This window comes from Echiichthys vipera (assembly GCF_963691815.1).
Source record: "Echiichthys vipera genome assembly, chromosome: 8".
NCBI lineage: Eukaryota > Metazoa > Chordata > Actinopteri > Perciformes > Trachinidae > Echiichthys > Echiichthys vipera.
Genome location: NC_139833.1, coordinates 29,518,994 through 29,536,276, shown reverse-complemented (window position 1 = coordinate 29,536,276; position 17,283 = coordinate 29,518,994). Strand labels below are relative to the sequence as shown.

The window sequence follows — 17,283 nt, the reverse complement described above, 5'->3', positions numbered from 1 at the left end:
GGGGAGAGAGTGAGAAGCCTTCTTTATTCCCTCATTCATTTATTAACCTTTTTTTTGGGGGGGGGGGGGGGTATGCCTCCATAGTCAGACTGTAAACTTTTGTTGGTTAAACTGAAAGTAATCCAATATGCTCTCATGTCACTGCACCCAACAAATACAACAAAAAGTTCCCAAAGAGCGCGTTTTGGATAATATATGTGAAAATATGCGTCAGCTGCAACAAATAATGCTGCATTTCACTGCTCCACTTCAACGAGAACAGCAGATCTCCCTTCATCTCAACTGTGGCACTTTTAAATGACACATTCAATGTGGGTGGGAGAAGTGATATGGCGTTACAGCTCTTTTCTTCATCTTCCCCAGTATCCTTATCAGCCCTCCCTGCCCCCCCTCTTTAAAGCATGACCCCCCCAAATCAACTGGACAACTGTGCTTTATCAGAAATGACAAGTGCTGCACTCTGGCAGTGCCGCTCCCAACCTCTCATCTCAGTTGGCTGGAGACTTTTTACAGCTGTCAGCTCTGTCACCTCACACTTACACAAACGCCCAGAAAATCATCCAGGGGGGGGGAGCAAGCCTTAAGTGTCTAGTAAGAAGTAGTACAGTAAAGCAGTCCTGAGTAACACAGCTTACAGTACAGTCGTTTAAAGCAGTGTCTGTTCACAGAATTTAACAGCTGTGAGAGAAGGGTCATGGTTACAGGAAATATGATGCTAGAAAATAATGTATTATACACCAAGATAATCAAAGCTTGTGCTTGTTGTTTCTCTAACTAAATATCCTACCACTGTCTTGGAGGATTAAGAATAGTAAAGTATTACACCAGCAACACTCAAGACACACAAACACAAGCCAAAATATTTGGGCCATTCTTAAAAAGGGGTATTGTTGGTAACAGGCAAAATATAATAAAAACAAATATGCATCACAGAGGAAAAGCAAGTGTACAAACTAAAATATATTGTGTCTGCCAGACTGGCAGATAGCCTTGGTGTTATAACATGTTTTGCAGGACATGGTTTAGGGTTGCAGGATAGGGTTGTGAAATAATTCACAGGTGAATACACAGAGAGGGAGAGAACACTGTGTCCTTAATCTCCGTTTCCCTGGAGTGTGCATGATACCCTGAGTGGATTTCAAACGAATAGTGTAAAATTTACACCAACTCCACTCATTGAACTCCATGTAAGGCAGAAGAGACATGCACCCTTCGTGGAAAAAAAGGTGGAGAATCAGGGCACAAGGATGCATCTTTGCAGAGGACAGGAGAACACTCAGATGCTCCACAAGAGCAGCACAGGGGGCCTTTACCTGAGTTGTATGGATATGAGGTTTTGTCTGTAAAAGCAGAAGCAGTAAGGTTGCTGTGACTTGCATGACAAAGACAAAATATACAGGAACAGCTGTTGAAAGGCTTAATAAACTAAAGCAGCAGAAGTATACAGAGCTGGATCATTTATTTTACTGAAAGAATGTGGAATCCCTGAAGTCTTTCTTGATGCTATCCTGCCTTTAGTTACATGACCACTACCCACTGGTGGTCCATGCTGGTACAGACAGTGACATCAACACTGTCTCAACAAACAAAAACAGGGACTTTTGTTATTGTAAAGCTTGGGAGTTTGGACTATCACCTAGAATTGACCTACTCAGACTGCAGATAGTAGCTTCATCTGGCATTGGAACATGTTTTTCTGTGTAAAGTAGGGATGCACCTTTTTATTATCAGAACCCCATCATTAGCCAATATTCGCCTCACTGACTGCCATCGGACTATCAGCACATAATGTAATGTAGAACTGAAAACTGATCGTCACCGAGGAGGTAACATTAGTTGAGTAGCATCTAAAAGGGCTTTTAGATCAGTTATTTTTCATGTGAAAGAAGGATTTATTAAAGGTTGTTTCATGTATATGTATGATTAAATTTGTGCTCATTCAAAGATAATTTAATGAAGGGATGAGGACTTGATGATGACAGTCCAGTTATTTTTTTTTTAAAAGAAGATTTATTTGAAGGGGAAAATAATTAACAAAACAACCAAAACAACAACAAAACATTGGTATCATTATCGGTATCGCTCATGTTAAACATCAGTATCGGCCCAGAAATTCAAACCTGGTGCATCCCTGGTTTAAAGGATTTCTCATTTTGAGCCCAATTTCCTACATTGGGTTTATGCTGTTAACCTGACACTGCAGGATCCAAATGAAAAGGAGGAAGAATTACTGAAGAGAAGAATCCATATGGGCAGTACCAACAAAATTAAAATTTACTTCAATAATTCATGAAATTGATTTGATTTGTACCCATAATTTCTTTACTTAATGTGTACAATTGTAGACACGACTGTTAAATAAGTTTCCAAATGCAACCATACAATATAGTGTCTTGTCTTTGGTTTTAGTAAGGTTTGTGGTAATTTATTTTACTTAGTGATTAGCATTTGTTTTGTAAATGTTTTGCTAGCTTTTTGTCACAAATGTCTTTTTCCTTATCAAATCATTTCAAAACATTATTAAGAGGTGTGTGACAGTGACAGTGACAGTGGCGTTACATACTCTGGAGCCGTCGTGTTGGACTCTCTCCGTGGAACTGTCTGCGCTGTGTGTTCGGGGAGGCACGTGGTAGCGGGATGGAGGACACATCGTGGGTTTGTAGCTTGTACCAGTGTGGCTCGTCATCCAGAAGAGCTGTCTCCAGCTCAATAAGGATCTGCCAGAGAAAAAAAGGCAAGAGTCAAAGATGTCTTCACTCCAGTGGATAAATATTAACATTCGGTTGAATGACTGTTCAATGATGGAATTACAGCAACACATACTCGTGGCACAATAATCATAGAGCTCTTACAGTCAGCATCCATCCTAATCCTTCACTCTTCTAGCTATGTTTCTTTAGTTTCGCACAGAAAATAAAGATATCCAAGGTCATTGTCCATGTAAGACAAGGACTGGACCATGTAAAAACTTGTAAGGGCCAAGAGCTTTATTAAGGGGGGACCTGATTCAAGAGGATTAGCTGATATACAGTCAGTAAGTGTCCATGATGGGTGGGGTGTGGTTTTCCTACCTCTCCCAGGAATTCACTCTCCTCCTCCCTCACCCTGGCTTGGTCCCACAATGTGATCTCCAGCATGCGCTCCCGAAACTCCCGCCGGTGCACCGGCGAATACATAAAGGTCTGGTTCCATTTGGGCTCTAAGGATTTCTTTACTGTTTTTGTTCTTCTCTTGCTTTTGTCGCTGGAGGAACAATAATTCAAACTGTTTTTATTTACAACCATGACAGAGAAGAGTCACGAATACAACAAATCAATATCACAACACAGCACATAGCATGTCACCGTGGCATGCTGATGATGAGAATGAAATGTCCACTTCCTGCATTCTTCATCAGTGTATACGAAAGAAATGCTTAACAAGGTGAAAAAACAGCACTGAACCGCCAACAAAGTATTTAGTAGGGCTGCCCCCAATTAGTTGACCAAAATTTCATTGGTCGATTGGTCGCAGGTAAAAAAAAAAAGGACATTTGGATGTGTGTCTTGTCAAAATTAAGTGAAAGTCTTTGTGGCCTTCAGGCTGGAGAGCTTTTAATTTGAAGGGCCAGTTAAAGGCAGTCATGACACTTTTAGCAGCAGGCAGCAGGTCCCTTGGACATCATAGTTAGACTGATGTCCAAGTGAGACACAATTAATAACCAATCATGTCAGGAAAGACGTCTAAAATATAGGATCACTTTGAAAAGAACAAGGATGACCCCAAGAAGGTCACATGCAAACTTTAAAAGAAAAACTTTGCCTATTCCTCGACCATGACGGACATGACCTACCGCCTTAAAACATGTAAGTAATGTTAGACGAACATGACCTACCACCGTAAACATGTAAGTAACGTTAGACGAAAATGACCTACCACCTTAAAACATGTAAGTAACATTAGACGAACATGACCTACCATCTTAAACATGTAAGTAACATTAGACGAACATGACCCACCACCTTAAAACATGTAAGTAACGTTAGAAGAACATGACCTACCGCCTTAAAACATGTAAATAATGTCCGACGAACATGACCTACCACCTTAAAACATGTAAGTAACGTTAGACAAACATGACCTACCACCTTAAACATGTAAGTAACGTTAGACGAACATGACCTACCACCTTAAACATGTAAGTAACGTTAGATGAACATGACCTACCACCTTAAAACATGTAAGTAACATTAGACGAACATGACCTACCACCTTAAACATGTAAGTAACGTTAGACGAATATGACCTACCACCTTAAACATGTAAGTAATGTTAGATGAACATGATCTACCACCCTAAACATGCAAGTAACGTTAGACGAACATTACCTACCACCTTAAACATGCAAGTAATGTCAGACGAACATGACCTACCACCTTAAACATGTAAGTAAAGTTAGACGAACATAACCTACCATCTTAACATGTAAGTAACGTTAGACGAACATGACCTACCACCTTAACATGTAAGTAACGTTGCCTCTAAATGACGACCACTGGTCGACCAAGAAAATCCTTGGTCTGGGGCAGCCCTAGTAATTAGACACATCCAAGTTTATCCCGTACAGCCTTTTTTGATGCTAATGGCTAAAAACACAATGACACATCATCCTGTGACATCACATAATCCACTTTCTAAAATGCATAATTACTCACTTTGGACCACTAATGTTCAATGTCTTCCTCATAAGAGTGAACTTGAATGAGTGGGGTGGTTAAAATGGTAGCACTAACTGTTTCCACTCTTACCTTCTATCAGGGAGGAAGTAGATTTTGACGTAAGGGTTCCTGGGCCGGCCGTCTTCCCTGGGTGGCAGGTCTTTGGCGCCCAGGATGGTGACTATTAGCTGATGGCCCACTTTGTCATACCACAGTTTGACCTGCAGGGGCAGAGCAGAAACAGCCTGCTGAGATACTGGTCAGGGCTAACAGGAATAAAATCACACAGAGGGACTGATGCAGGAGAAGACAACTTCATCAAATTAGGAATAAAGTAATATGAGCATTTGTGTCTTCTTTTATTGAGACCATATCATTCCAACTGACAATGTTTGACTACAGTATAGAGTCTTCTCCTGTATTTACCCTTCAAGAAAAGGAGGAATACGTCTACCTGCTAGGGTGGTGTCAGGTCACATGCTTGGTGGCACAATTTAAATCAGAGTGGAAGTGCTCATTAAGACATGAATTTACTGTGTCACTGTTAATATGGTAAAATAATGCCATACGGTCAAAATTAGATATTAAAATATGTGTGATATTTGAGCCTCTATGGTTAGAGAGACCCTCCATTTGTAAAAGGATGTGTTTTTGTGCATGGAGCTACAGTATACTTACTATATACTGTATATGTGTGTGTATGGTTTTTTTTAATCTTTTACATTAAGTGTTATGTTTGTCATTAAAGGCTCCCCCTCCAGGGATGAATAAAGCTTATTGAATAGAACTGAATGCATTTAGCCTGAATGTCATTTCCACTGAAGTGAAGTGCTAAAGGCAACATGCTCTAAAATTAACAGTGTGCTCTGCTAAAATGATGCTGTCTATCAGTGTAGATGTCCCTAATAATGCTCTCAGATATTCATTGGGCATTGATATGGAGAAATCAATCATGCTGTTGCGAGAGGAATCGAATACAGTTCACACTAGAAGGGAAGTATGGACTCCAAAAACAGACACTTAGAAGAAGAAAAAACTCCAACTGAGGCCTTGCAGAAAGTAGATGAAATGAGAAATAAAACTTCTAAGCTGTTGTCCATACTTCTTTATAAATATGAATATGGAAAGGGTCCGGACCATTGAAAACTACCAGATATACATGCAGCAATGCAAGAAAAAGCATTCAAGGCAAGTTAATAGATTTCATGTAGGCAAAAACAGAAGGCAGAAGGCTTACTGGAAAACAAATTGTACCAAACAATCTCTAAACTTGAAGCCCACCAAAAGTCCAGATACTGAGAAAAATTAAATGAATATACACTACTCTACTACGGCCTGTGAGTTGGTAGAATATTTCTGAAAATAATCACCTTGGAATTGTATGATAATATTATGAGGTATAATGCATGTAGTTCTATAGTAAACTATTCAAATGTACAAACGTGAGAGGCTTTACAATGTGTCTGTCTAATAATGAATTAACTGAAACATACAAGCTTTTCCAAGAGTGAATACATGAACAAATACACACGTAAAAACTTATTTACCTCCGTTCAAACTACATATCATGTTTAGACCCCTCTAAATCTGCGGCTCTCTCGGATTTCTCCGTTAATAGTTCATACACGAAAAAACTACCTTGATGGTTTATTTGACGTATGTAAGTTCTGAAAAAGACCATGGGATGATTTTGCGAAGAAATTACACTTCAAACAACATTCTGTTACAGTGTCCAAATGTCCAAAATCCCAAGCAGGAGTGCTATCCTTCAAGCTAATTGAATCAAGAGCACAGATTCACACAAAGTGATTCTACTGTTAGCCATCAAACAAGAAGCACAGGTATTAAAGATGACAGATTAACAGAGACCCTCGGCGCAAAGAACCTTCAAAGCTTTGCTCCGTTTGGAGTTTGCTATTTGGGAGGTACAATTTGCTTAAACTCTCATCTGGAAGGGAAATGCCATTTGGTTTCCAACAGGACGGTGAACTTGGTATCAGGTCACTGCAACATAAAACTGCAGACCAATCCACCATACACTGATAATCAACATAACTTCTTCTCGCACATGGAAATCTAACGGAGACACCCTCCTGCATTGCCAAAGATCCCAAATAAATGACACAATGTAGGGTCAATTACTGGTGTCGAGTCAGGCAATGGAAGAGTGTCTCTTCAAATGTGTTCAGATTAGATGAGCATGCATAACCTAGGAATAATGAGGTGAGTGGGTTAAATGAGTCGTAACTCTCACCATAACAGTGATACCAAGAAATCAAATTGAAGAAAATGACGCAATGCACTGTACTGAGGGAAACGTAAAGCTGCCATTTCCCTGCAAATGCATTTTCCAAAGAATGGGAACAGAAAAGGCCAGTCAACAGTCAATGAGCAAAGACCAAATAGAGATTGTGCCCTTCAGAAAGGGCCCATTACCTGGACCCTAGGGGGAAAAGGCGTTGTTCTTCTACTAAGGCTTTGGCTCTGGATAAGCAAAATTAAACAGCAAAAAAAAAAAAAAAGGAAAGAAAATGCAATAAAACCAAAACCCCACAAAACAACATCAAAAACTCACAATACACTCTAAACAACAACAGAAGTTTGTAGTTTCAGATGGGCGATTTAAGCCAGTGGGTTTATTTGAATATTCCCCTTATATATTAGCTTTTCTGCTGTGCTAATTACTCAGTGTCCTGCATAGGCCCTTTATAATAACCAATGCCTCACGATGATGCTTCTTTTTCTGCTCTGGACCTTTTCTCCCTTGATGTCCTTAAACACAATATTTCAAGACGGCTCCCAAAATATGATACTGACAGCTCTTTACTGTGTAGGCATTAGGCACTGCCGGTCTTGCCAGCTTTAGTCAATGAACTGAACTGTTTCTAATCAGTTGTTTTTGAATTGCAAGGTCAGTTGCTTCATAAAAATGTAGAACATAAGAAGAATCTGGGCAAAATATGTTGTTAGCAGAATCCAGGGCTTAGTTTTAATTGGCTGACACAGTGATAAAGGGGACTTTAGTATTTGTCAACCTTTTCCCCATGTATTTCTGTGCAAGTAACTAATGGCAACTGTTTGTTTTTAAATGAGTATTGAGCTAGAGCGCTGCAGCCTAGTCGTTGTGAACCCGGCTGCAATGGGTCACCTGCCCACTGACAATATATTTCCACTAAAAGTGTTTGTTTTTGCCACTGACTCCGATTGTTATGTGTCTAACTATGTTGTGGAAAGACAGTGGTCCCATTCTGAAATCTTGTGACATGACTTGTTGCCGGAACACAGTGGGTGGAACTTGAGTAAAAGAGAAAAAACGTCAGCAGGGGGAGTTTGTTGGGCCCTTTATATCCCCTCACGCAGAAACCCTTGGCATCATTACACTGTTCCACTACCATCCACCATCATTGGATGGCTTGTGAACAGCTCCTTATAAAACAACAGGGAGCTGACTGGTATTTCTCCACTTTCTCATACATCATATGGTGGTATGTAATCCCACCCAACTCATTTATTTTCTCCTTTTTTTCTTTAATATCTGTTTATTTGGTGTCAGTAATGATACTTTGGCCGTGAATAAAAAAACAAACATAATCACAATTACTTCATTTATTTTGTTTTATTCTCAACATCTACAAAAGAGCATGACCTGCTGGGAAATCTGTTAAACCAACCATCAGACCTTTACACAGAAAGGTTCCTATGTTCCCCGTTCTGTTATTTTTCATCAATCAATGTGGAATTCCACAGCAAATAGGCCTATGTAGACCCTAACACTCCCCCTAACCCTGACACTAACCCTAACAAAATGCTGAATTAAATCAGCGAAGGCAGAGGCTAAGGCGACGAGGGAAAATAGGACCCTTTTAGGGAAAAAGGGACCCAGGGAACATAGAGATGAAGTTACTATGTTGACCTGCATCAGTAGCTACATGCCAAAACATGGCAGGATAACAGCAACTTCTCTGTCACTCCATCATCCAGTCAGACACTTCTGATAACAATCTGAGTCCAATCTGAACACTTTTACTGGACGTACACAGTCATTCTTGCACCGTCTGATAGCATTGCTGGCTGGTCCATGGCGACCAGGCTCTTACTCAATACTACATATAGAATGTTAAATAAAGCTGGTTATCGTGAATCTACTAAGCAGTTGTTTATCGAGTCCTGTACTTTTCAATTTTTTAGATATTGAGTATTTAAAAACAATGGAAATACTGTTTCGAGTTAGGAACAAAAGCGTTCCCATTTCTATTCAACATTTTATCAAATTAAGAGAAGAAAGTTCTAATTTAAGAGGTCTGTGTATTTTTGAAACATTTAAAGCGAGAACAAAATAACAAATTAAATACAGATGTGTTTCAGTTTCGGGAGTTAAACTATGGAATGGACTGTGTGGAAAATAATTAAGGATTACTATGTAAAATGATTAATAAAAGTAAAAGAAAGTTTTTTTTATTATTATTATTATTTTTTCCTTTCTTTTTTGCATTGCTGATATTCTGGGTTATCTTATCTCAATGGATTGTATAGGATAGACAAAAATAAGCCTAGGCTTCAACCTATTCCTTTTTCGGTTGCTGACATTGTGAAATTATTTTTTTTTAACCGAAATAATCTATTTGTTCATGAATTCATTCACTCACACAGAAATACATGGGGGAATTGGGTTAGAAATCCCCTTTAAAGGTATTAATGTGAGTCAAATGACTCTACAGTCCACTACAAAAACTTAAGTTGTGGAAAATTGTCAGATTGTAGAATTGCAAAGACAAACCCAAATATTTCTCATAAATATTAGTGTTGCAAGGATCTCTGTCATGGAGGTGTTACCTACATTCTCAAGCTATTTCCCAGCTGGACCCTAAATATGAGCGTTGCTTTAATGCAGCCCTTAACCCATTTACCCCAGGAGGGTATTTACACTAGATAATGGACAACACACAGTAATGTGATCTACAGTCCTGTGCCGAGTTGGTAAAGGGCAAGCTGAACAGGCAGAGTGAGAGAAGCTGTGCCTGAAAGCCCAATGGTTTGAACCAGGATTTACTTGAATTGCGTTATAAATTCACAAGGCCAGTATAGTAGTTTATTTCTAGTGTGGTCATATGATTCACATGTAGCCTGTATGTCATGCTGAGGTCACTTACTGAGAGCTGTCCTGACAGGTACTGGGGGGCGTCCCTCAGCATACTGGGACTCATGGGGGACGTGACGGAGATGGACGGGCGATCCATCTTCTGAGACTCAAAAGAACTCGAACCTGCAGGGACAACACAGTCACATTATTTAGCAGTGATGTTGGTTTTAGTTTGGGGTTTTCGTAACATCAAGAGATAAAATGAGAGAAGGGGGATGGTAGTAAAGAAGCTTGAAAGACATAGACAAAAAGTGAGACAGAATGAGGGCAAATACGCCATGAGAAAGACAGGAATACAAAGAGGCAGAGCCACAGAATCAACTCACAGACATTCCCTTCACTTGAAGTTTCTAGGCTGATTAATAGAATAAATGGGGTAATGAATTAAGCTAAAGATTTTGACAAGACTCACTTGATTCCAGTTGTGCATGTGTGCTGTCTGGTATCCTTGGAATATCTCTGGGGGGGAAAAAAGCAAGACAAAAAGCGCGAGTGTGTGAGACAGGAGAGAGGGAGGGGATAGAATGGATCAATTTGAGCTAATGCTGACTGCACTGTGCTCTAATGACCGTAAGCACCGCATTAGTCTCCATTCACCCAGCTGCTCCCTCAGCAGCACAAAGCAGGTCAGATATAGGAATCGGCAAAGCAAAAGGTGCTGCTGTTTTTTTTTTTTTTTCTCACAATCTTCTGTTTTGAAAACAATTGAAGGGGAGAGTAGAAGCTCTCATTTTGCTAGGCGCTGTTGAACGGCCCCATCCAGAGCCAGAGGGCGAGAGGAACAAATGTTGAGTATAGAAGACAGCACCACTCGTTCACAAACACAAGCTACATTTCCTCTCAGATGTACTGATTCAAATCTCCATATATAACTTAACTCAAAGGTATTCAGAGTAATGCAGACACTGACGTGGCCTGAACGAGCAAATCCGGCTGTTAAGTCGCGACGTAACACCCTTTCAAAATATGATTTCCGGGTCCAAGTCGGTCCAAACCTCGTATTTCTCCAACGCAGCAGTGCTGTGTTACCGGTTGTTTGAACAGATATGAGTTTTTAAAAAAACAACGTAATTGTCATTTTACCTATTTCTTATCGATGAAAAAGATTTCCAACCGGTGAAAGTAATTGTTCACATGTTCGGCCGTTGTGTCTGTCTTGTTTCAACGGAGCGTTTGGACCCGGAAATCGTATTTTGAAAGGATGTTACGTCAGACTGAACAGCTGGATAGACGCACAAACTGCTTATGCTTACTTGTTCAATAAAAGTGATGTAGTCACAACCTGAGGCATAATTCCGATGGGAATTGGTTTCAGTTTGGGACAGGCGTTCATGTCTGTTGTAAGAAATAAATATTATTTTTAAACTTTTGTCTTATCTGATGCTGATGGCTCAGCTGAATAACATCTAAAGCTTTTTTTTAATGAAAAAGAAACCCATTTGATTGCCAAACTGTTCAAATAATGTTAATAAGCTCTTTGAAAAATACGATTTAAACCTGTGTAAGTTGCCTTGGCATTAGCTATCTGGCAGAAGAATAATATTTAATTTGCTTGTGAAAAATCATCCTCTCCAACTGATTGATTGTTTTTTTATGGTCACATGGGCCTGGAAGCTATCCCAGTATTAAACTGGTACGAGGCAGGTACCTAGTCCTGACATTACTCCTTACTGATTAAAAATAAAAGATTGCGGGCTGGTCTAACCTCACCTCTCATTGTAATACATTATTACCATGTGCATTGTAGATTATTATTATTCATTTATTCATTTGACTTTATTTATTATTTGTATTTATTTTATTTGATCTTATTGTATGTCTTTATTTCTTATTTTATTTTATTTTATTTATGTTCCTTCTCTTTCCCTCCTCTTTCTCCTCTCATATTCTCTTCTCATTTCTCTTACCTTATGTCCTTATTCACTATCTATGCCATATTATGTGTAATGTCTATTGTTACGGCTTTGAGGGTTGTTGGTTTTTTTTTGGTTGTTGTTTTCTTTGTGTTGCCCGGCTGTAGGTCCCGCCTTTTCCCCACCTGACATCGATTCCGGCCAATCAGCGGGGATCTGCTCTCTGACTCTCTCTGACTCTCACCCTCGCCGTTCCCTGAGCAGCGGCTTCGGTGGCGGACGCTGTGAGTTCTTCTTGCAGCCGTTGGAGCTGTGTGTGTTTTTCTACAGCTGTGTCTTTTGTTATTTTCTAATACACCAAAGGTTAATAAAAACTTAATTTACCTTTTAAAAAACAACTGGACCTGGACTCCTTCCCCCTGGGTAATTATTATTTTAATATCATTTTATTTTGTGTTCGTCCCTGTTCCCCTAGACACTAATCAGGACTTAACATGTACCGTATATAATACCAAACATCTGCCACACACACACACACACACACACAGACACAGACACACACACACACACACACACACACACACACACACACACACACACACACACACACACACACACACACACACCTATACTACCAATATACAGTACATATCATTGTAATTTTACATTGTATTCTGTTGTTATCTGTTGTTATCTATACTTTATTTCCACTCTGCCTGACATCTCAGTAACAGTCGTCCTCAACACCCCTACTGTTCAATAACATTCCATCCGGAGTGTCTCGTTAGGAGTATAGTCTCTCTGTGTGTGTGTGTGCGTGTGTGTGTGTGTGCGTGTGTGCGTGTGTGTGTGTGTGTGTGTGTGTGTGTGTGTGTGTGTGTGTGTGTGTGTGTGTGTGTGTGTGTGTGTGTGTGTGTGTGTGTGTGTGTGTGTGTGTGTGTGTGTGTGTGTGACAGTGACAGTGACAGTGACAGTGACTGGGAGCTCTCACCCTATAGGCCGTGAGACCACCAGCTCCACCTGCGGCTCAGGCTTAGATTCTAGAATGATATTGTAAACTTCTTTAAATGTGGCTCCTTGTAAAAGCTTCCCATTCCACTCCAGCACCTGGTCACCTGCAAAAACACCACAGATTCTGAATGTCACATTGAATATTTAAGCAGTTCATGCTGGTGTATGAAATAACAATTGATGGTCTTATTGTTATTTTTGTTATCAATCTGCACAATAATCACATTGTGAAATACATTGGGATTTTTTGGAAGTTTGTAGAAAAATGCATTTTAAAATGAAACTATCATTCTTGTTTTAATAGCTCCTTTTGTGTTCAGTTCAATGTTCAATGTGTTAAATAAAATAATGTTGGAAATAATTTCATTCTGTTTTTTTAATTCAATGAACAATTTGGTATATTTAGCAATGTACTGAAAACAGCAGAAAGGCAGAACTGAGTAAACTTTAATATATTTTATTTATCGCAAGCAATACAATTATCATAATACTATAAGATTATATTATTATATTATTATTATAACATATTTCATGTTTTCCTCATATCATGTAGCCTTAAATGAACAAACGTGATTGCGTGTGTGTGTGTGTGTGTGTGTTCTGAATACCTGGTCTGAGGTGTCCAACAGTGTCTGCTAGACTTCCTTTTCTCACTTTAGTGATAAAAGCACAAAGTCTACCAGATTCTGTCATCTTTCCTCCCACCACCTGTAGAAGCAGAGATGTGACAGGATTAGCACTGAAACACATGTGAAACTCATCTTGAGCTGTTCGTGTCATGAGAACTGCAGCCTTAATGTGCCATACTAAACTGTTCATGACAGAACCTATGAAGATGTATGCCGTGCACTGCAGCTTGCAGAAAAGATTGTTCCCCCTCAAAGTACCCTGTTGATGTCATGGCTTTAGCTCTTGCCTGCGAGGTATGAACCTTCAATAAAAGCATTAAGGAGAGGGTCAATAGTAAAAGTGCATCTCTGTTTTTTAAAACAAATGTTCAGGGCTGTGCTTTCTTTCTCAGGGACATACTCTGGTGCTGCTCTGTGGTTCTGTAACAGTGCAGGCCCGTGGGCGAGAGCTGTACTGTACAGTCCTGAGCTGCTGTACTCCACTCCGCTCAGCTTACACGGGCATCATACAAATAAAAATCCCTCTTAATGGCAGCTGAATGCCAACATACAAAGGAGCTTAGGGAAGTCTGCTAAATTAAATGGCTTTATGTAAGAGGCAGGAGCCAGAGAGGGAGGCTCTCTCACAGGGGAAAAAAGAGAGAGAGATGGACAGTGAGGGTGAGGCAGGCAGCCTGACTGATGGACTGACTGGCTGGACTGCCGATTTGGTTGGCTGCTGCCGAGCGGACAGAAACGCACAGCAGCACTGAGCAGACACAAACATGCCATTTCAGGAGGCTCATTCAATCAGTAATGATTTTTCCCCATCTTGCCGCTCTCTGTTCTCTCTCTTCATGGTCCGCCATGCTCCTCTGGACTTTGGCTGCTCAGCTTTTTACCACCTACAGATTTATGCAAGAGTGAAAAGGAAAGGCTCTACCACAACAGAAAATACTTTATATGCTTTGGCAATGTAGTGACTTTAACTCTGCCATGGGGCCCGGCGAGTTGGGTAAAGGGTTAGCACCTCTGTCCAATAACAACCTCAAGAAATGAAAAAGAAGAATATTACTTAGAGAAGAAGACGCCCAGGTCAAAAAGGAGTATACTTTAGTGTATTTGAAATATGATTTACATACACAAATGCTATTTGAATTTTTGTACTCAGCTATATTTGACATAAACTTCTAAAAAACTTTGATGTACTGAAAATAAATATACTAATTCTGCAGTACTTAAAGTGGTATTTCGTTGTACTAATGAAGTGTATTTTATCATAGTGTATTGTAAATTGTACATGAGTTTTTTTTTAATTTTAGTATAAGTATACTAAGTTGCAAATACTTACAGTGGTAATTTATTGTACTATGGAAAATATCATATTCATGTCCTTTGTAATAGTCCTTGGAATTTATTTTAAGATGTATTTCAGTGTACCTTTAAAAACGATACTTGATTACACATATTAATTGTGCTGTGAAAAGTGAAGGTGTATTCAAGTCCTTTGTAATGCACTATTAGTATGCCTTATTAAAGTTTACTTTTATTTGATGATTTTCATTGGCGTACTAAAGTACACTTAAGGTTTGTAAATAGTTGTGCCAAGTTAGCATACTATAACATTTAATCTTACTCAAGGAGTATTCAAGGACTAGTACACTAATGTAACAAAGCGAACTTGCACATTTTTAAAAAAGTATAATTTAAGTAAACTATTCTTTTTTTCAAGGGGGGCTATACAGCACTAAAAGCATAAGATAAACTACATACAGCAAATAATGCAAATACGTAGGGGAATGTAACGTAACTATTCAAATTATAAACAATGCAATAACTTTTCAACAGCCAAATCTGAGTGTTGACGACACTGACAGGACTTGTTTCCTCAAAGCTGCTGAATGCAGTTCCTTAAAGTAGTTCAATGTGAGTGAGTTCAGGAAATTATACAGCTCAATATCAAACTCTGCTCATTAATACTCATCAGGAACATAATCGAGTCTTTAATGAATATTAATACTGAGTAGCACTATGATGTAATCAATAATTGGGAGCCAAGGAGAAAATCAGCAAGCCACACACACGGAAGAGGCCATGAAATAGAAGAAGTCACGGCTGAAACTAATTATACTGTATGTTCAAATAAATGTACTGACGGACCAGACCTGTCAAACTTCCCCATCCTGGATATAATGGTGCTATCAACTACATGTGCATATTTGAACACTTCATTTTGCAATAATGATGAGGCTAAACCTCAGCATAGCTTGATGTTGTAGTCGGGAAGGCTGAGAATTTCAGTGTGGGTGTGTTTGCATCATACCTTCAGACGCACACAGACAGGTAGACAGAATCATTAGAAGCTCACCTTCAGACCAAGCAGAGCTCCTGAGTCTCGAGGCACACTTCCATCTTTCATACGCTTGTTGAGTAAAATACGCCCTATCAGGCGATCCCCATCTTTGGACGGCTGCCACGTCACCGGATGCTACAAGGTCAGAGCAACAACACACCTATTGTTTAACAACTCACCCACTTGAATTTGATTGCTTTAGACCAAAGCAGACAACTATCCAATATAAAAAGGGGGCATGGGGGAATTCTTTATTCACTCAGGGAAGAAAGTTCACATGAACTCTGTTGCCTCATCAATATATTTCTTTTTCATAGCAGCATGCTATGTTATATGAGTAATTAAAATTTTATAGATGGAATATTCAATTCCTAAGCTAATCATGAACAGAATTATCGGTGAAAAATAACACCTAACACAATAGTGTTGGGTGTTATTTCCAGAGCTTGTGTGAACCGGCCAGTGTGAGGGTGGAGTGAGCTTCATGCAGCGCCTCATGCAGATTAAAGCAAGCAGCCCCAACACTCCTCCTCAAACCAGCTCTTCAACTTCCGGTGCTTCACTACACACAAACATACAACAACCATCAAGTGGAGTGGTGAAGGGAAAGCAGACAGCGAAAAAGGGGAGGGAAAGGTCATCTGATACAAGAACAAATGAGGTAGACCATGAGGTGCCAGTTTAAAGATCAAAAAGAATGGAAAATAGGCCGCACAGAATAAAGCCATGAGACACAGAAAGGGTGAAATCACAGACGCGCAGTGGAAGGGAAAAAAGAAAAACATGTTTTCATTTTTGTGCAAAACAAATCCAGACTTCCCTGTTTTGTGTGCTTACAATCATTTGGGTTTTGCAATAGTAGTGAGTGGAAAGTTGGGCAGGGGGCAGGTTCTGTCTGGACTGGGTGCTGTGGGGTAGGGCAGCAGAGTGAGAGGGACGGGCCTGAGTAAAGGTGTTCCTACTGAACTAAACAGGACCGCTGCAGAGCAAGAACACAACATACGGAGAAGAACGAGCATGCAACTAGGAGAGACCCACATTCCTGTGTGCCATGACAAACAGAGAGGTTGTGTCAATGCTTTTCTTTTACAACTACTGTAAGAGGTGTTTCTGTTTGGGGAGCAAAACAGCAAGTACAAGTAGCAAGCAAAGAGGGTGCCCCCAAAATACTTTTTTCAGCAACACCAAGCAAGGTGGAGCCAAAAGTAATCGAAAAACAAAAAGGAACGAAATCGCAAGAGAAATCAATTTATACAACGTCAAATAAAATCCAAAAACAAACATCTCACCTATTTACACTGAGTGACAGAGAGCAAACAAAGACTGGATGGGTAGGTCATAAATAATAATAACAAAATGCAGGCTAGATTGTCTCAGTACCTTCTCACTATGGCTATGCTCCTCGTTTAGGGTAGTGCTACTGCACGTATCAACTCCCGAGTCTTTAACCTGCGGTTCACACCATGCCAAGTCCTCTTCAAATGAGTGTCCCCCAAAGCGCACCATTTTCTTTTGCCTCTCAGATAAGGTGTGTGTCGGCTCGGACATAAATGTCTGCTCAATAGTTTTTCTTTTTCCCCTTTGACTGTCCCCTACAGGTGTGGGATAAAAACAGAAAGAA

The 17,283-nt window shown here is 39.8% G+C and overlaps 1 protein-coding gene across 5 annotated transcripts in view; it reads right to left on the bottom strand.

The window, feature by feature from the left end:
- The window catches only part of rims2a (regulating synaptic membrane exocytosis 2a), a gene marked incomplete at both ends in the record, with an annotated part of 185,209 nt that overhangs the window by 60,790 nt on the left and 107,136 nt on the right, over window positions 1-17,283 (bottom strand). For 2 of the 5 annotated variants that reach the window (XM_083918613.1, XM_083918611.1), the window contains 11 exons: window positions 1,314-1,340; window positions 2,564-2,717; window positions 3,072-3,243; window positions 4,788-4,918; window positions 7,134-7,181; window positions 9,848-9,960; window positions 10,250-10,296; window positions 12,682-12,805; window positions 13,310-13,409; window positions 15,678-15,797; window positions 17,043-17,254. In XM_083918613.1, coding sequence (XP_083774739.1) covers window positions 1,314-1,340; window positions 2,564-2,717; window positions 3,072-3,243; window positions 4,788-4,918; window positions 7,134-7,181; window positions 9,848-9,960; window positions 10,250-10,296; window positions 12,682-12,805; window positions 13,310-13,409; window positions 15,678-15,797; window positions 17,043-17,254 — 1,248 coding nt within the window. Of the gene's footprint in view, window positions 1-1,313; window positions 1,341-2,559; window positions 2,718-3,071; window positions 3,265-4,787; window positions 4,919-7,133; window positions 7,182-9,847; window positions 9,961-10,249; window positions 10,297-12,681; window positions 12,806-13,309; window positions 13,410-15,677; window positions 15,798-17,042; window positions 17,255-17,283 lie in introns of all 5 variants that reach the window. The other 3 variants (XM_083918614.1, XM_083918612.1, XM_083918610.1) reach the window with 3 other exon arrangements.